The following is a 21,619-nucleotide window of genomic DNA, read 5'->3' as shown; positions in this document are numbered from 1 at the left end:
CAAACACGCTTGGGTTTTTTTTTGTTGTTGTTGTTTCTTTCTGTTTCACTTTATTAAGTTACTAAGTTAATGGATTGCTATTAAACTGGGATAATTTAAAAATGAGGAAAGACTATTTAAAACCCAGATGTTCCAAGAAGACTGAAGATAGAGAAGAAAGAAAACATCCCAACATATTTTTCTCTCATTCACCATTGTTATTACTCATTTTGTCAAAACTGCTCATTTCAAAGTAGCAGTTCAATTATATATTCAATCATTAATTTTCTTGCGAAAAAGTGATACTCACATAAATTTCCATTTTCCTATATAAGCCATAATTTAACAGCAGGTTATGGGTCATGCGGATCCTATGAGGTTTCATAGGATGACCCTGTCCATAATAATAATTTCCAATATCACCTGAAATAAGAAGAAATATGTACACAATTAATAATTCCAATAAGAATTTATGGTTTACAGAGAAGCATTTTAAAGGATACCATTTATTTAGACCTATCCTACATAATAATGCCCTGATTTATAGCATTTCACAGCAATATCATCAGTTAAACAAACTACATTTAGCTTAGACAACTATCATAGAGTACATAGTGCCCTAGTTCAGTCTCAACTTTTACCAATTCATTGTCTGACACCTATATTGAGCTTTAATGTGCTTATATATATATATATATATATAATAGAATTAATCTCTTAATTTCCTTCTAGTTTGAAAAAAAAAAAATAAAACTAAGAGTTCCATGAAATGTTATTATTACCAAATCACTGAAAAGTAAAACAATTTTTAATCCAACAGTTTATTGATGAGGGGGGGTATTCTAGGACAGTTTTCACTAACAAGATTACATATCTTAAATATTTAAATAATTGTTTCACTGAACTACACCAGTTATCTTAACACCTTGTAGAGATTTGCCTTATACCAAAAATACATTTAGTAACTTTAAGAAATGAAATATATATATTTTTCAATTTTCAGCCAGGTGAACAAAACAAACTTAAATATTATATTAAAAATTATTCTTGCTCTTTATGTTCTTGATAAATCTGACAAGGAAAAATTAGCATGCCTTTCAGTTTTCTTACTTTAAGATGAATATATACACAAAGAAAATTGTCCTTAATGGGGGTCACAATAGAGTATGGCCACACTCACACTAAATTGGCAATTCACTTCTGGAATCACATTTTTTTTACTTGGCCTTTTGGTCTGTAATGAGTTATTGACTATTGTGATACCCAAGTTGGATATGTCTCTAAAGATGAACATAATCATGAACAAACCCAATCTGGGAGATGGCCTAAGAGTTGAATGTTCTATACCATTCTGCATTATTGGAGTATGTGGGGTAGGGGGTAGAGGTCTAACTTAAACCCAAATGATTTGGATAATATAAGAGTTACATTGTCTGGAAAAAAAAGAAAAGAAAATTGTTCCTACTATATTAAAAGGAATATCTGATTTAAAAAAACCTGACAATAGTTTAAAAAATGCTTTTGAGGAGTCTAGATGCTCAACATGCCAGCAACTAATCACTCACATATGTATGGATTTAAAAATCTTATTAGGGGAAGAGTGGTAGAGTCAAAATGGCTGTGAAGAGTCAGCATTTTTACACAGCTCACCTAACACATAGCTCCATTACAACAAGCTAGAAAATGTGCCAAACTGGAAAAGCTGGGAATAAAAAAAACCCCCAGCATTTAGTCATTTTTCCAGCCTAGAGCTTAGGAAGATGGAAAGGTCTATGGATTTTGAGTTGGAGGCTGGCTAGGAATAGCAAGGGAGGCAGCAACAACAGTGGTGGGGAACATTTTATTTATTTATTTTTTTTTTTTTTTTAATTTAATAGCCTTTAATTTACAGGATATATATACATGGGTAACTTTACAGCATTAACAATTGCCAAACCTCTTGTTCCAATTTTTCACCTCTTACCCCACCCCCCCACCCCCTCCCCTAAATGGCAGGATGACCAGTAGATGTTAAATATATTAAAATATAACTTAGATACACAATAAGTATACATGACCACAACATTATTTTGCTGTACAAAAAGAATCAGACTCTGAATTATTGTACAATTAGCTTGTGAAGGAAATCAAAGATGCAGGTGTGCATAAATATAGGGACTGGGAATTCAATGTAGTGGTTTTTAGTCATCTCCCAGAGTTCTTTTTCTGGGTATAGCTAGTTCAGTTCATTACTGCTCCATTAGAAATGATTTGGTTGATCTCGTTGCTGAGGATGGCCTGATCCATCAGGACTGGTCATCATCTAGTATTGTTGTTGAAGTATATAATGATCTCCTGGTCCTGCTCATTTCACTTAGCATCAGTTCGTGTAAGTCTCTCCAGGCCTTTCTGAAATCATCCTGTTGGTCATTTCTTACAGAACAGTAATATTCCATAATTTTCATATACCACAATTTATTCAGCCATTCTCCAACTGATGGACATCCATTCAGTTTCCAGTTTCTAGCCACTACAAAAAGGGCTGCCACAAACATTCGTGCACATACAGGTCCCTTTCCCTTCTTTATAATCTCTTTGGGATATAATCCCAGTAGTAACACTGCTGGATCAAAGGGTATGCACAGTTTGATAACTTTTTGAGCATAGTTCCAAACTACTCTCCAAAATGGTTGGATTCGTTCACAACTGGTGGGGAACATTTTAGTCTCCAAGGATTTTAAAGGGGCAGAGAAGCATAGGGACTGAAGAAATTCCCAGGGGTCCTTGCAGTGTTGAGAACTGGTGCCAGCTGGCACTCTGTTATAACATCATCCAGTTTCAGGTTAGATGCCTCACTGGGTACAGAGCAAGGAATAAGTTCCAGAACTATAGCTATGTATCTCTGAGCCTAACAGCAAAGGGGGACTCAGCTTTAGCCTTTAGTCCTACACACAAACCTTTGGTAAAATAATCTGGGTAGGAACCAAGAACAAAACAGAGTCAGCAGTTCAACTGTTCTGAACCTGTCAAAGCTCCTAAGGAACTAATAGTGATCGAGTCCAGGGGTAGTCTACTCATGTCAATTACACATGTCAACAGACCTAAACCTGGGTCAGGAACTTGCAGAGATTAGGCCACTATGGCAGTGAACATATTTCTTTCCAGATCCTTTACAAAACCTTGCAAACACCTAGGACAGAGGTTCAAGCTAGACATTCCCCCCAGAAATAAGCAGAGCTCAACACTAATATAATGTCTAAAACACTAAGCAATCTGGAAAAATGATCAAACAAACAAAAAATAAGAAGCTACTATGGTGACAGGGAAGCAGACAATGACCTGAAAATATCTACAATCTCAAAGAAAAAACACAGATTAAACAGAAACCCAACAAGAATTCTTAGAAGAGGATTTTTTAAAAAAAGAAGTTTCAAAAGAACAAAATAAACAAAAATACTAGCAAAGACATTATAGCAAAAATATCACAAAGATCACATATTATGACCAGAATTGACAACATCAATAACAAAATTATCATTATTTCAAAAGATGCTGAAAAAATCTTGATAAAATACTCATTCCTGTTAAAACTCTAGGAAGCAAAAAAATAAAAGGAGAATTCCATAAAATGATAAGTAATACCTGTCTGAAATCAAGAGTAAACATTACTGGTGGAGTGGATAAACTAGAAGCCTTTCCATAAGAGCAAGGTTCATGAAGCAAAGCTTACATTATCACTATTACTATTCAATATTGTACTAGAAAAGGTAACTGTAGCAATAATAAAAAGAAATTAAATATGTATATGCAGTGAGAAAACAAAACTATTACTCTTTAGAGATATGATGGTTCTCTATGAGATGATAGGTTCTCTACAACCTAGTCAACTAACTGAACAATTAACAACTTCAACAAACTTGCAGGAGATAAAAGAAACCCACATAAAATAAATCCACAATAAATCAACAGCATTTCTGAATATTACCAACAAATTCAGCAGAGAGACAGAAAGAGAAACTCCATTTAAGATAACTAAATACAATATAAAATACTTAGGAGTTTATAAATGAACACAATTACAAAATACTTTTCATACAAATAAAGACATCTAAATAACTGGAAAAATATTAGTTACTTATAAATAGACTGAGCCAATATAAAAAAGATGACAATAATGCCTAATTTGCTTATCAAATGCCACACCAATTAAACTGCCAAAGGATTAGCTAGGGAAAAAAATAATAAAACTCACCCAGAGAAACAAAAGATCAAGAATATCAAAAGAATTAATAAAAAAAACCAACAACTGGAAGGGTGGCTTTGTAATACCCAAATTAAAATTTTTATTACAAAGCTGTAGTTATGAAAACAATTTGCTACTGAATAAAAAAAGAGAGGCTGATCAATGAAATAGATTAGGCATACCAGATACAGAAGCAAGTGAACATAATAATCTAGTGTTGATATACCCAAAGATCCCAGTTATTGGAGCAGGAAATCACTATCTGGCAAAGACTTAAGAAAACTATAAAGTAGATTATTAAAAATGAAGCAATGACCAATATGTCACATTTTATTTCAAGAAAAGTTCAAAGTGAGTGCATGATTTAGACATAAAGAATAGTATCATAAGCAAATCAGAGAACAGAAAAAAATTACCTATCAAGCCAATGAATATGGGAAGGACTTATAATCAAGCAAGGGATAATGAGATTCAAGGAAGACAAAATAGAAAATCTTGATTAATAAGAAATTTAAAAGTTTTTGCACAAAAAAACCTCTAAATAGCTAAAATGATAAAAGCAATAAACAGGGTGAGGATTCTTTGCATCAAGTTTTTCTGATAAAGGTCTCATTTCTAAATTATATAGGGAAATGGTATAAGCCATTCTTCAAATGATAAATGGAAAAAAGATATGAATAGACAATTTTCAGAGGAAGCTATCAACTAAAAAATAAAAAAATCATAAATAAATACAAATTAAAATGACTTAAGTACCATCTCACAACCACCACATTGGCTAAGATGACAATAAAATAAAATGACAAATGCTGAAGGGGACATCCTGTTGGTGAAACTGTGAAATAGTCCAATCATTTTAAAAAGCAATGTGGAACTATATCCAAGAGTCTAATAAACAGTGTATAACTTTGGATGTAAATATACTGTTACTAGGACTATAATCAAAAGAGATTCCTGGTCTTTCATCTCCCTCCAAAAGATGAAAAAAATTCATGTTTTTCATATTTATTTAAAAAAAATACTTATAGCAGCTCTTTTTGTGATAACAAAGAATTAGAAACTGAAGTAATGCCCATTAATTAGGGAATGGCTGACCAAGTTATATGGCATATGAATGTTATAAAATACTACTTGTGTTTTAAAAAATGATAGAGGCAATGAGGTCAGAAAAACCTGGGAAGACTAGAGGAACTTACGCAAAGTGAAATTAGAAGAACCAACAATCTATAATAGTAACAGCAATATTGTAAACAGTTGACAGTAAAAGATTTCAATAATTCTGATCCACACAATGACATACCACATTTGACAGGATTTATGATGAACACAGCTTCATATATAATCCTGACAGTTATAACTGATTATTAAGGAAGTACACTGTTTAATGTCCATTTCTCAAACAAGTAAATGAGCACCTAGGAACCAGAAAACAGGTACATTCATGTATTTGCTTGATGAGACCAATTCACAAAATTTAGTTATCTTATATGAAGTCTGTATCCCAAAGAGATCCAAGAAAAAGAAAAACAATCTAAATGTACAAAAATATTACAGCAGCTCTTTTTTGCAGAGACAAAAGAATTGGAAATTAAGACATCTATTATTAAGGAAATGGCTTAAACACTTGTGGCATATCTTTGTTATTGGAAACTATAGGATATAAGAAATGATCAGAAGGATGGTTCAGAAAAACTTGTAAAGACCTACACTAAGATAAGTGAGTAGAACCACAAAATCATTGTACCCAGTAATAGCAATATTGTAACAATGACCAACTGTGCAAGATTTGTTGTTTAGTCATGTCCAACTTTTCATGATCCTATTTGAGGTTTTCTTGGCAAAGATATTGTAGTGGTCTGCCATTTCCTTCTCCAGCTCATCTACAGTTGAAGGAAACTTAGGGTTAACTGACTTGCCCAAAGTCACAGAGCTATTAAGTGTCTGAGACTGGATTTGAACTCAGATCAAAAAGATTCTAGACCCAGGCTCTATCCATTACACCACCTAACTGTGTGATGCTACTCTGATTAATATGATGATCCAAAACAATCTAGGACTCATGATGAAAATTACTATCTATTTCCAGAGAGAGAGAGAGAGAGAGAGAGAACTGATGAACTATGAGTAGATATTTAAATATAACATTTTTTTTTTCCAATTCTTGCTTTTGGGGGATGGGAGGATGTCACTTGACTAATATGGGAATGTTTTACATGATTTCACATGTGTAATGGGAATCATATTGCTTATCTTCTTAGTAAGCAGCAGAAAAATTCTTCCTTGAGAAAATTTTGAACTAAAAAAAATTTTAAATGTTAAAAATAAAAAATAAATTTTAAAAAATTAAATATGTTTTTCTAAATATTCAATTTAGTGATAATATTTAAGATTAAATCAAAGTTTACAGGTTTTAGATATTAGAAATCTTATACCAAAACCCCCCACTGTTTTCAAAGTTACTTTTATCTATCATATTACATTTTACAAATTCAAGTTACTCAAAAATTTCTTTAATGATGTCAAAAATGAGTAATTTAATGCTTCAAGTTAATCTAATTTTTCCAGTTCGGTAGGAATTTAACATACCATGAAGCTTTTTTTGGTGCACTTTTAAAGCATATATTCTTTGCTTCTTATATCCTCATATTAGAGTCACCATTATATATTTATATATATATGTATGTGTGTGTGTGTGTGTGTGTGTGTGTATATATATATATATTTCTTCTTCTTCTTCTTTTGATCAGAACTTGTATTTTCATTGGTTTGGAGGAACTCCTGGCATAAGAAAAAACACCCCCTTATCAATGCAGATCAATAACCATTTTGCATCATGTAGACTCAGCAGACTTTAGGTGAACTGCTCAGATCACATCTGCAATTTGTTTCAGTTTTTGTCAGTAGGACTTAGACTCAGTTTTTCTGATTTTAACACTTTTCTCTATCCACTATGTCATGCTGCCTGTACATTTCATAGAAAGTAGTTTTAACAGTCTTTCTCGTTTTTAATGGTGTCTGGATTACCTATTTCTTTGAAATTATTAATCAAATGGATGAAAGGTTATTTCTTAATGTAAAAGGAAGAAATTATGCAAATAACTGTGATTTTGCTATATGTTGAACTATTCTCAAAGGACTGAATCTTTATGATTCAATAGTATATGTAATTATGTTTTATTATAAGTTATTGAATGCTTAATAAAGTCAACTATTCATCTTCAGCACAGAGCAGTCTTTTGAAATGTCTTAGTTATAAAATATTTCATGAAAATTCTGAGAATAAATTTATTTTGTTTCTGTGACATAGTCATTAAAAAATCATTTCAAAACAACTGTCCATTTCTTAAAATGCAGTGATATTTCCAAAAGTAATAATTAACATTTATTTAGCACCTTAAGGTTTGTAAAGTCATTAACACATTATTTGATATTAAGTATTCATAGTTGAACTTCTAACTTCAGCTAAATTTTGAAACAAAACATCTTCAATCTATTATTATTACTTTCCCCCCTCTTTTTCTAGCTTTGAAACTCTCTTCTGCAAATAATTTCTGCAAATTATTAAAATAGGCATTTAGGGATTGTTTAAATTAAAGGTTAGCAACCTCTATTTTCCAGGTTCCATCACCAAGGACCAGCAAACCTATAGGTTACTGTTATGAAACCAGAATGACCTTCTACGAAAATAAAAGTATAATAACTATTGATCTCTATTAGCCACAATTCAGAAATTATCTAGAGATGTGTTATAATAGTGTTGTAAGAAACAAGTAGTATTTACAAAGGCAAATAAAATGTCAGTTCAACCAAACAGTAACTTCATCCTATAAACAAAGGATACAGTTGGATGCTATTAGACAACGTATCTACAAAATTGTCAGAGAGCAACAAGTTGGAGCCAATCCCATAACAAATTGATTCCAAATATGAACTTTTAGAAAATGATTAAAGAACTTCCAATGCTCATTGAAAAATGATCTCTAAAGTTCCATTCAAGGAGCCACTCCTAATCACACTGACTTTTGTCCTGCCATTGGACTTGGATGACTCAGGAAGAAGACAGGGTGACTAATTTGCACAACTTTGCTTCACTTAAATCCAATTCACTCACAAGTTAATATATCACCTGTGATGTCAATAGTCTACTTTGAAATGAAAGGCAAACAGTTTTGAAATTGTATGATTACAAATCACTAATTCCGTATATTGTCACATTTTCTTAACTCTACTATTAACACCAAAGATCCACGACAGCTGAAGTATACAATAAAAAAAATCTACAAACAATAATTTGAGGAATTTCCTTAATTCCTTATTCAAAAAATATTTATAATGCAAATACAAAGGTACAATGGTTAAAGAACTTAATGTTCCACTAAAAGAAAAATCACAAAAATATTTGTGATCAAATTATAGAGGGATTCCTTCAAGAATCTGCCAACTCCCACTTAAAATTTTCTAAAAGATGCTAAAGGTTAAAGCTGCAAAACAAACAGAGAAGACTATATTGTTCTTAATCTTTCAAAAGCCATTTTTCTTCCCTTCAATGGCATGGCCACTTAGGTTGTTTTTTGATAACAGAGAGAAGTGGTTAAGATAATTGTGGGCAGAGAGATATCTCAAAATTCTTCAACTTTGCTAGATTAACTTTACATTTTGACGTACTATACTATGATGTCCCTTCTTCCCCTCCCCCCAAATAATAATAATTAGAGAATAAGAACTCAAGTAATAGAAAAAAAATTTCCCCAAAATTAGCATTGTGAAAAAATTATTACCATAAGATACCAGTTAGACAGGACATTGAAGCTCACCTAATCCAATTCACAGAAAAAAGACAGTAACAAATCAAACACTAGGTTAGTGTTTGTTGGTGGAGTTGGGAACTGATCCAACCATTCTGGTGAGGGAATTATGCCCAAAGGGTATCAAATTGTTCATACCTTTTGACCCAGTAGTGTTTCTACTGGGTCTGTATTCCAAAGAGTTCATAAAAAAAGGGGGAAAAATCTACACATGTAAAAATGTTTTTAACAGACCTTTTTGAAGTGACAAGGAACTGAAAACTGAATAGATGCCCATTAGCTGAACAGGTTATGGTATATCAATATTATGGAATATTATTGATCTATATAAGAAATGATAAGTAGGATAATATCAGAAAAGCCTGAAAAGACTTATGTGAACTGATAATAAGTGAAGTGAGTAAAACCAAGGGAACACTACACAGCAGCAAGACTGTGTAATGATCAACTGTGACAGACTTGGCTCCTTTTAATAAAGACGTGATTGATTCAAGGCAATTCCAATAAACTTGAGATGTTAAAGAGCCACCTGCATCCAGAGAGAGGACTGTGAAAACTTAAAATATATTACAACATAGCATTTTTGCCTTTTTTGTGTTTGTTGTTGTTTGTTGGTTTATTTTTCCCCCCCTCTCATTTCCAATCCCCACTTTGAATCTGATTTTTCTTTCACAGCATGATAAATGTGGAAATAAATATGTTTAGAAGAATTGCACATATTTAACCTATACTAGATTACTTGTTGTTTAGGGGAGTGGAGAGACGGGGAGGAAGGAAGAAAAATTTGGAATAGAAGGTTTTGCAAGGTGAATGTTGAAAACAATCTTTGTGTGTATTTTGAAAAATAAAACTTATTATTAAATAAACAAACAAGACTTCTGACAAATGATGTTCTAGAATATAACTTCTTTCATTTTTTTCCATTTGTCATCCCTTTTTGCTCCAGAAATTTTTATGTGACCCCAAGTACATAAATATAAAAAATAGGTATATACATCAAACATCTGATAATAAATCATAATTCTGTGATCCCCATATTCAGTTACAAGGTTGCAATCCACTATGCTTAAAAATGTTCTCCATATTCAGACATCTTTAATTGCTCAGAAAAAAATGTAAAGAACTATCAAAAATGCAAAATATTTAGTTATAGGAGACTTCTATGACTATATAGTCAAGCCAGTACCTGAACAATACTCCTCACTATAAAACTTCCACAAATGTTTGATTGTACAGTCTCTGTTGAAAGGCTGTCAGTCCATATACCTAATCATCTTTAGAAAGTTTCTCCTTACATGATGTTACTAAAAATGCCTTTTGGCAACTTCCACATACTGGTTCTGGTTCTGCCCTCTAGAGAAAACTTCAATTTTTAAGTTAAACAAAAGCATTCAATTTCTGAGTGTTCAGAAAATCAATTTGCCTTTTCTACTATTTAGCTTCTATATCATGCCTAAATATGTTTGAAATGACTTAACTGATTTAATTGGATTCTAAATCAATGAATTCTCTTCCACTAAAGTTCTCCCAGATGTCCCACAGTGGAATACAAGTGACCCTGGATTCTTTAAGATTATTACAGTATCTGTTCATTCCTAGGTCTAAGACAGCAATTGCCAAGCATGCACCCAGTTCAGTCATCACCAGATAGTTGGTCACCAGTTGTTTTAATCACAGCAACACATAAAGATTCCCCCCATTCTATTCCCTTAGGTGTGGAAAATTATGATTTACATGAGTGATATAACAAAACTTTAAAAATTCCTCCTGGATCCTCATGGAAGTAACAAAAAATCCACCATAAATAAATTTAATCATGGCACATATTCCTACAACTGTTTTTACCAAGGATTTAGAAGCCTTATATATCCACAGAAGCCTAAATGAAATCAAGTAGAGAAGTATTTATTGAACACATATATCAGCAATGAGTATTTATTAAGCAACTACATTTAAGTACCTGACATACAAAGAAAAGCAAAAATAATACCTGATTTCAAGGAGTTCATAATCTCAAGGGAAAACAACATACAAATACACAACAAACAACATACAAATTACATACACACAATACACAAGATAAATTAGAAGTGACATGGTCAGATGTGTTTTAGTAGGATCACTTTGTTAGCTGATTAGAGAATAAAATACAGTGGAGAGAAAGATGCAGGAAGAAAGCTAATGAGATTGTCCAAATATGAGATGATGAGAGCCTGCATTAGGGTGGTGGTAGTATCAAAGAGAAAAAGACATAGATGAGAGCCAGTGGGAAGATAGAACTAATATATGTAGCAACAGACTAGATATAAGTGAGTGTGCATGTATATTCACACATGCACATGAGCATGGGTGTGAGACAGACATAAAGAGAGATAGCCAATCAGAAACAGAGACACAGAGAAAGACAGAAAGATAAGGTGACAGTAAGGAACCAAGGATGATATCTAGATTTTGAGCCTGTGTGACTGGTGGTGCAACCTCAATGATAATACATGAAATACAAAGGAGAACAGAGTTTAGGGAGAAAGAGTTTAAGATGTATATGAGCTATTCAGCTGGAGATGTGCAATTGAATGGAGGTCAAGAGAAAGATTAGAGTTGGATAAAGAGATCTAAAGATCATCTATAGAGAAAAGTATTGAATCCATAGGAGTTGATGAGCTTTTTCTTCATCTCAAATTGTTGCTAAATTGCTTATTATCTTTAGATAAGTATTTTCAAACTCTTCTAAAGACTCATTCCATATGATGTCAATAAGGGTTCTAGGTGGAAAAATGATAATAGCTACATTACTCCCTCTAAAATATTAAATTTCATACTCTCAGAGTTAGAAGGGAACTCAGAGATCAACCTCATTTAACAGAAGAAACTGAATTACAGAGCTAAAAGTCATACAGCTAGTAAGAAGCAAGGTCAGAATTTAATCCCAAATATTTTGACTCAAAATCCAGATTATTTTGCCTCAAATTATGCACACACAAAACATTCATTTTACAACGTTCTATGGTTTTTATTTTGTCACTAAATTTAATCAATTGGCCTTTGCTCAAGAGGTATTCCAAGCTCAAAGATTCTCTGAGATGATATTCATGATACGATTAACAGATCTCAAATTCGAAAGTGTTTTATGGCCAAATTAATTTGATAAATGCTGCTTACTTGATTGGTGAATTATCTAAGCTTCTTCTATTTTTTTCTTCCTGATGAGTTCCTAATCATATTATTATTGAAAATAGCTCTTAGAATGTTAGTCTTGTACATAGTTTTCTGAGTTAATGAAACTTATGACTAAGATCGGCATTTTTATATCTGTGTGTACCTTCAGTTGTTATTTTTCTTTCTCCTCTCTCCTACTATTTTGTCCTTCTGAGTTTTACAATGAAGAGGATGAAAATAAAAGGTCATCAAAAAAGTGAAGAAAAGACATTTTAAAGAGGAGAATGGCCTGGCACAGAGAAGGCACTTAAATGTCTACTGGCTTAAAGCAAAATTTGCAAAATTTAAAGTTCCTTCTAAGGGTCCCAAATTTCAATTACCTGTAGCCTTTGAAATTTGGTAGAAATTCTTTCTTACATATTATCCTAACTGTAAAACTGTTGAAAGTACAAAAAACATTTATATTTATTAAACAGATCTCAATGCTATGTACAGGAGAAGGATTAAGACTATGAAGGAATGCCAATGATTAAAAACACAATAAAGTTATCAAAATCAAAGATATTATAGGCCAAATGTTAGCTAACAAAGGTGCAAAAATACAAAAGGGACCCAACTTCTTTTCAAAGGTAAAATTTAAAAAGTATTGCAGTAAATGCTTATCTAACAACAATAATCTAAAGGAAATCAGTCAAATATTAAGCATCTACTAAGTAAGTGCCTACTATGTTGCAACGCTGGCACACAGAATCCGTTCTTACTGGGTAGGATCTTTCACTGTTTTGAGGAAATAACAAAGACAAATAAATACAAAATGTATACAAGGTATTGGGTGGATGAGGGTATCAGAAAATGTTTCACATAGGAGCTGGCTCTTGGGCTTTGAAAGAATCTAGAGATTCTAAATGTCTGAGAGGAGAAAGGAGTAAAATCTGGATCAGTCTTTACAAAGGCAAGGAGATGGGACATGATGGAATGTCTTGAGGGCCAGTAAATAAGTAGACCAGTTAAATTAGTTAAAAGTATGCAAGTTAAGAACATAGATTAAATGAGAAGTAAGTCAATTCAACTCAAACACTTATTGAGCATTCACTGCATTGATACCTATGCCTTTCATGCTAGACAATAAGGCAAAGTTTAGTTAAAAAGAATTAGTTGTGTGATTCACAATAAATCCATTTCAGAACTACAAAACACAAATAGCTGAGGATAGATGAGGTAGGGGAAAGCTCTCCTAGGGAAAGTCAAATGAGTGCAGTGCCATTCTTTTCAAACAGAATTCATAGCAAAAGAGGAAAAAAAGAGATGATGCTCTTCTGCTAATTGAAGAAGCAAAAAAGTAGAAGACTTTTTTTTTTTTTTTTGGTACAGGGAGTAGGCAGATCTGCCTGTCAAGTGCCTGGAAGAATTTGATAAGGCTGAAAAAAATGTAAGGTGGCGTCAGAGTGGGGAGGAAAAGAGAAAAGACCAGTGTCACATAAAAACCATCTAGTCTAATGATTTTCTTGCCATCTTTGATGGCAGTCCTTAGAACTGTAATATAACTAATCAAAGTAGTCCAAAATAAAGAAATCCTCTCTTGCCATTCTCATTGTTTCTACTCCATCATTTCATCTAGGTGCCCTGACAGAACAAAATACCTTGATATAGTCACCATAACCATACAATTTTCAGAACTCTAGTAGGGTCAATTTAGTTCTGATATTTATTTTAAACCATTATTACACACAGGCTGGTGATATAAAAATTAAAAGTGACAGTCCCAGCTCTCAAGGACCTTACAATCTACTAAGAGGGATACATTAGGTACACAAACACCCTTAGTTATACAGAGGGAGAGTGCTATGGGGAAAAGAAGAGACTAAGTTTCTCCCTGGGATACCACAGATGTTACTAAGACCAGAAGAAAACGTACAGGCTGGCTCACTCCATTCAGAGCCCACAATTCACTGCCAAGACCAACTAACAGCTGTTTGAAGTGTTCTGTGTATCAGGTTTCCCTGATCCCTTCAGCCCTTCCCTTCCAACACCAATTTTAAAGAGTGCTCTAAAACTATATCTAAATAAAAAGAATCACTTGATAACACAAATAATTAAAGTCTATTTTGGTTAAAGAAACCAAAAGATTTTATGGCACCCCAAAATATATATATAAAAAAGCAAAATATAAATCTTGTTAAGACACCTTAAGCCCCATATATAACTTTTAAACTACAGTAAATAATTAAGTCTTCTAGAAAGTGTATTTCTAACAAAGACAAAAGAATTGTTTTATTCTCATAGCCATAAAATAAAATCATCATGAAATGTTACATCATTTGATAAAAGGCCATTTTTTTTTTGTTCACAGAACAGTCATAAGAAAAATTATGTTAAAAGTTGACATTTTTCACCAGAAAGATGTGCTATTGCTTTAAAAAATCCAAAGGCAAATTATCAATATCTTTTTTTTGGTATGATTATAATTCTATGTTGGGATAAATGATTTGTAAGATCCCTTCTAAAAGATACCATAACAAATTTAGAAAAAAGGCTGGCTTATAAAGAGAAACTTTTGAGTTATTTGTTACAAGTTTTCAAAGTTACATTAGGTGGAGACATCTAATTTCTCTGCTATAATTTGGGTTATTTTTTCCTCTAGCATAATCTATTCTACTAACTTGCAAAATATTTGCACCTTCTCCACTCAAGTTCTGCTCTGATGCCTTTTATGCTGAGGAGAAAACTTCAAGGTTCCCTAGTGCAGCACAATTGTTATCAAGTCTCCCTACACTTGAGGGGGAAAGAGGTGTTAGTGGAAGCTCTTCACCATATTGGCCGCTGGTTTTCAGCCACATCAATTTTTGAAGAGCTTCTAATGATGCAGAAGGGTTGCACTACCTACCACCAGTGGAAAGAATACCCAGATCTTTGAAGTACTCAACTACCTTCAATCATACAGCACTTAGGAACCGCTGCTGAATACTTCCCTTCCCCAGGATTCTAATTTTACCTATACAAAATGTTCCAAAAGGGCTATGACAAACTTCTAAACTAAGGGTTCTGCACAACGAATTCCCCCTCACCCCCAAACATACAAATACCCCTTGCTGAACAAAGAGCAACAAAGAAGTGGGCGGCAACCACGTCTAACTTGGCACCACAGAGATAGACAGAGGCTTCCCCAAGGCCAGGGCCCATCAAGTCTGATTTCCAAATCCAAGTAGCAACACTTCCTCGTCCCCCAGAGATCCCTCCTTCCACTAAATTCTAATGGTCCACTACACCGAAAACCTCCAAGTGGGCAATTTTTGGGGCTAACAACACTTGGTTTTAATCGCCCCCAAAACGGTGACATTTAAGCCGAAGGGACCCTCTTTATCCCACTGGCCCTGACAACGTGGGGTTCCATGAAATGGATAGACAAAGGCTAAGGGGAAAAGCTCATTCCTTAACAGGAATACTTGATGTAATTCTACCGTGGCCCTATGATAGGGGAAAACTCTTCTACCTTCTGCAGTGGATGCATTAAAGGTGGGTAAGAGAGGGAGCCAGGAGGGAGAAAGGGAGGAGTGAGTGTGGGGAGGGGGAGGATGAAAGGGGAGGGAAAAGAGGAAGGAGAGAGAAGGCGGGGCTCGGGCTCAAGGGGGGATGCGCCGCTTTGTGTAAAACGAGAACATCTCCCATTTAGACATATAAACTATTATTTCGGGGGTGGCAGTGGAAATAGGATGCACTCCTCTCACCGCTCCCCACGCATGCAAGTGGGAGGGAAGGGCGGGCCTTATTCGCCATTACCCCAACCTCAAAGAAGCTTGGGCGGGCTCCCCAGGGGGTGGTGACTTTTGGGGAGGAGGATGGGGAGGTGGGGAAAAGGAGAGATGCCCATTTTCCCGCCAGCAAACTCAGCGGGAGCGGGGGCGGAGGCGGGGACGGGGGGGGGGAGGGGACAAACGACCACCCCTCCCTCACAGCAGCAGGGGATGACCCATCCCAATTTCAGGCTTTTCTCTTTCTCCAACCCCTAACCCGGGAGAGGGGGCAGAGCGAAGGCCAAGGTTGAGTGCAAGGTGGGGGGAAGGAGATGAGGGGAGCCTGGAGCCCCCGTAACGTGCCCCCCCTTCCCGCTGAGGGCCGGCCTCTCTTACCATCATAGTAGTAGCAGACTTTCTTCTTGCCGCCTCCCTGACTGTACGCCATGGACTCCCGGTTGCCGCCGCGGCTGCCGCTGCTGTCTCCGAGATCCTGGGCTTCTGCAGCCGCCGCCGCCGCCGCCGCCTTCGCGGCCGGCCGGGAGCGTGCAGGGGACGGAGGACGGCCTGTGCCGGGACGGTGGTAGTGACGGTGGTGGCGGCGGCCACGGGGGCGCTACAGGCGGGCAGGGAGGGAAGGAAAGAGGGAGGGAGGGAGAGGAGGGAGGGGTGACGGGAGGGGGAATCGGCACCGCCCGGCAGAGGGGGCCGACAAGTGGAGTCCGGGAGGAAGCAGCGCCAACTCGCGGCACCAGGGGGGTGGGGAACCCTCCCCGCCGCCCCCCGGGAGCGTGGGGAGGCGGGGACGCTCCCATTGTGCCTGCGGCGGGGGACACAGCGCAAAAGAGGTTTCTAAATTTGGTAGGAAAAGCCCCCATATAGGCTACATTTTATAGATAAAGATAACACGAATTAATGTGTAGGAACTTAAAAGGAAAAACTGGAACTATATCTTTACACCATAACTAAATATCCAAAGCTGCTGTTTGGACTTCCCTATCTTTTGGCGAGGAAGAGATGGTCGCGCCCATTCCGCGCCTGCGCAGTTACGAGTTTATCCGTTCCTTCTAACCGAAGCATCAGCCACTGAGACTTCTATGCGTCCACCTACGCCTCCCTTCTCCTTCACTGTCTCCCCCCCCCCCCGCCCCCTTCTTGTACCCGCCTGGATCAAACCACGTGTTCTGCGCTGGAGGGGGGGAAACGGGGGGCTGGAAGAGACCACTGCTTCACTCTTCTCCCGTGCTCCTGCCCTTCCCTTTCCCTTTTACCTGAGCTTCCCTCCTCCAGATCCTCTGTTACTAGTCATCATCTTGGCTGTCGTGGACTCTGAACTTCTCACTGGCTCATTTAAAAATAATTAAATTATGAATATATGGGCGAGCTCATACGTGCAGCTGCTCATTCACCTCGACACAGCCCTTCCATCCCCCTCCCTTTTCTTCTATCTCCACTCGCTCCCTCCCCACCAACTTCCTCTTAAGAAATAAAGTTACTTGCTGGACCGAAGACATTTTTTTGGATGCTTAATCTATTTTATTCCTAAAACTCCTTCATTCAGCAAACGCTTATCGCTCTGCGCAAAGCCATGGCCAGGACCTCCCAGATCTGTAGGTTACGCGTGAGAAAGAAAAGTAAAATATAATACATTCAGTGGGCTCTTTTGCATTTTCTTTAATAAATTCTAAATTTGTCATATTCTGGGAAGGAAACTAATTTGTTGGAAATTTAGATTCTTCCCCCAAAGTTATTTCAAGAAAGGAAAACAAAATGTCCATCAGCGCCTTGCACAAAAACCTGCATATAGCATAAAAGAAAAAAAAAATGAATTTGAGATGGGTTTCTATGCCCTCCTTAATATGATAATTGGGATGGCTGCAGACAGTATTATACCTTCTCAGGATTCATCCGCAAAGTCTTCAGTGTGTATATGTCAACGTGAAGAAGGGGGAGATTGTCGGAATCTGTTAAGTCATTAGATTTGATAGAGACAGTAATTATCTAATTTAGCTTGGTTCAGTTTGATGGATCTGATCCTACAAGGAGATGTTATGGGCCAGAACTTGAAATAAGGTACTAAGTGGAATTGATGGAAGCAATGCTTGTGTGCTTGGGTTTGCACCTTTAAGAGTTCACACATTAGAGCTCACACATTGGAGTTCATGTAATGCCGGAGAAACTGAGGCAGGAGAGAGATTAGAGAGTTTTCAATATTTTATTAATTGGAGAGTATAATTGACTGGACAGGACTCTCGTCTAAAATTAACCAGTCAGATAGAGATAAAGATATACTGGGACCAAGGAAACCATGTCCCAGGGCTGGAATCCAGCAAATAATAGGAGCTGCTCAATTCCTTAAATACCCCTAGAAACAAAGAACCGAGAAGGCGGGAAAACTTCTGTCAGGTTGGGGGGAGACCATAAATCCTAAAAGCCCAGAGACAGAATGTTTGAATACCCAGAGATAAAGATGTCAGTGAGGTATCTTGGAATATTTTAGAGAGATATTGTAATTCTTGAGAACAGGAGGTCTGCTCTTCTTGTTTATCTTGATAGCAATTTATAACCTTAGAATAAACGGTTCCCAATCTTAATGGACCAGAGTGGGTTTTTACGACTAAGGGAATTGACAGATCAGTTAAGGAAACTGAGACAAAGGAAACTAGTTCAGGGAAATCGAGTCAAAACAGTTAAAGAGAATTGTGGCATAACATTCACAAGCACAGGAGATACACAAAGTTAACTTTGTAACTTTGTGAATTCACACCTCCCATAATCCCACTCTCAGAGGAGGAGTCAACCTTTGAGAGAGTATAAAAACAGCTGAGCTCAGTCAGCAGAGTTCAGTTGAAAAGATTGAGAGGGGTGCTTCAGTCTCAGTCTTTTCAGAAGAAGCCACTAGTCGTAGTTGAGCTAGAGCCGGAAGTCACTTCAGAAGATTGACAGAGTGAGAGTTCAGTCTGGCAGATTGAGAAACTAATCTGCATTCGGGCAGAACCAAGATTCAGAATGAGCCTGAAGCTAGCAACAAAAGCTCTCGGAACCAAAGAAAGCTAACTGGGCTATTTTGGAAGAAACAATAAAGAACTACTTTAACACCTGGCTCCATTTTGAAGTGATTATTATTCTGAACTGAAACTAAGGCTGCCTCCAGAAAACCTCCCCAAGAAACCTGCTCCCAGAGAACCATTATATTATAAAAAAGAACACCACAGGAGATAATAGCCTTCCTTCCTAAAACTCAAATGGCAATCATCTGACCACTTGTTAGTTATCCATTGAATGATGAGTATAGTTTTGATCTTTTTCTTAGAATATTGCTGAATCTTTGGGGCCTTTACAATTGGTTCATTTACATTATCTTGACTAAGCATCCAAAATGGATTTATGAGTAAATTTTTCTAATCGTAATTTTTGTTTAAGTATGCATGTGCCCCACCATTACCACTACACTATCCTAAGTATACCCCCATGATGAGTAACTTTTAAAAAAGCTTTAGTTTTTACTACAACTTTATTACTGAGTATATGCCCTCTATTTCCCCTCTCTAGAGAGCCATTCTTTGTAATAAAGAATAAAAAAGAAAAAGGAATAAAAGCAGTTCTTCAAAGCCAGCCAACACATCAATCAATTCTGACATACGTAATATTCCACACACATAGTTTCCTACTTTTGCAAAGAAAGGAGGGAGATTAATTTTCACAATTCTTCTCTGGGACCAAGCTTGGTCATTACAAATATATAAAATTCAAAAAGCTTTTGTTATTATACTTTCCCTTTGCATTATTGTCATATATATATTGTTTTTCTGATATATCAATTCACTCATTTTTCCATGTTTCTCTGAATTCTTCATATTCAGCTGTTCTTAAAGGACACATAAATTTTAACAGATAATTTACCTTCCCAATTAATCTTTTTTCAAAGCAAAAACATTTACTTAAATGGCATCATAAAGCCAAAAATAACAAAACTTTACTCTATAAACTTGGGTTATACACTATCCAAACTACACATAGTGTCAATGATTACAGTAGGGGTACTTAAAGTACACTAATAGAAAATTTATTCACAACTCAATTTTTAATTTTGCATGATTATATCTAAAAGCCTGAAGTATATCATGAGCAAAAGCCGAATTCAAATCAACAAATATTTACTGAGCACTTTCTATATTTTTAAAAATTCTGAACTTAAAATTTTTTTAAAAGAGGAAATTTGAATAAATAAATATGGACAAATAAAAGACATTTTTAAAATGGAAAAGCTACAATTTAAAAACCATCTACTACCAAATCTTTTATGAGAGTAACCAGCAGCAACATGAATGATTTAATTTTTACCCAATAAAATAACAAATGTTCAAAAGAATAAAATCATCAAAAGGACAATTCACAAATGATCCTCATTCCCTGAATTATTGAAAATTGCCTCTAACTTTATGTAATTGTTTCTCCAAACATGTTTCCTTATCTATTAATGTATAAAGTATTACCTACAGATTCTTTTCTTTTGAGAACCTTATTTAAATTTGGAATTGGGTGACTAACTATGTCTTTCTAAGGAGTCTCAAGGATACTTAATATGAATTTAATAGCTGTAATTGCTCTAAAAACTAGGCTCTGATCATAATTCATTTCAATTTAATTTAACACAATGCTAAGAGCAATTATTGAGAAACTACAGTAGGCCAGAAACTGTCTAAAGACAAAAATTAAAACCCTTATTTTCAAAGAGTTTCCTTTCAAATAGGGGGTAAGAAAGGGAGGATTTATACACAGATAAAAATGTATTAATGATTATAATTGTGAGTGTGAAATGGGATGAATTCACCTATAAATGGAAGAGGATAATAGAATGGATTAGAAAAAGCAGAATCTAATAGTTTATCATTAACAAGAAACACACTTGAAACATAAAGACTCCATAGAATTAAAATATGGTGTTGTAGCCAAATGGATTATGCTTTAGTTGAACAACAACAATAACAACAACAACAAAAAGCAGGGGTTGCAGTCATGACTTCAGATAAGACAATGGCAAAAATTCACTTGTGTTTGTATCTCCAGGTTTTATCACTATGCTTGGCACACATAATAAGCATAATAAATGTTTTTCATTCATTCATTTGTTCATTCATTATAATTTTCATGAGCTTGCAGAGTAGAGTCTTTATCTGGAACTTTATCTGTCTTATATCTCACCAATTGGAGGCTAATTGTTTTATTATTGTGGACCACAGCCATTTTTTTGTTATGGCTCAGCAAAAGGGGACCAGTCCCAGAGTTTTCTATCAGCCCTTACAGAGAGACAAGAAAGCAGCAGAACAGTTGAAAGTGGGAGAAAAAATTAGTATTGCTTGGGAACTCAGCCCTAGGTATGAGTTGTCCTGATGAGTGAGTGAGCAAGCAAAAAATCATCTACATTCATGCACCCTGGACAACATGCCATATATTCTGCCACTGGGTAGAGCTATCCTATTGTTTTATGCTGAGCCTGACTAAGGCCATTTTCCTTCAGTTTAAGTCCAAAATTGGAATAAAATGAGACAATTAACAAAAAGTGATTTAACTTAACCTTAGAGAAAGAGCATTTAATAAGGATATGTGTCAAGAATATTTTGAGTTGATTCAACAAAAATGAATTCCTCTGTTTCTGACACGGTGGTTTGTCTGTCAGGCAGGCAGACCTTTCTATCTCTTGTTCTGGGAAAAGTAATCAAATT

General features: G+C 35.6%; 1 protein-coding gene across 1 annotated transcript in view; it reads right to left on the bottom strand.

The window, feature by feature from the left end:
• HDAC2 (histone deacetylase 2) overlaps positions 1–16,640 on the bottom strand; it is a 47,491-nt gene extending 30,851 nt beyond the window's left edge. Inside the window, exons 1-2 of the mRNA XM_031964384.1 lie at positions 16,290–16,640; positions 290–402 (exon numbers count right to left, since the gene is read on the bottom strand). Coding sequence (XP_031820244.1) covers positions 290–402; positions 16,290–16,341 — 165 coding nt within the window. The 5' untranslated portion in view covers positions 16,342–16,640. The remainder of the gene's footprint in view (positions 1–289; positions 403–16,289) is intronic.
• Positions 16,641–21,619: the final 4,979 nt, after the last annotated feature.

The sequence above is a fragment of the Sarcophilus harrisii genome, chromosome 4, assembly GCF_902635505.1.
Source record: "Sarcophilus harrisii chromosome 4, mSarHar1.11, whole genome shotgun sequence".
NCBI lineage: Eukaryota > Metazoa > Chordata > Mammalia > Dasyuromorphia > Dasyuridae > Sarcophilus > Sarcophilus harrisii.
The sequence above is the reverse complement of the archived record's forward strand: the minus strand, read 5'-3'. Positions and strand labels throughout refer to the sequence as shown.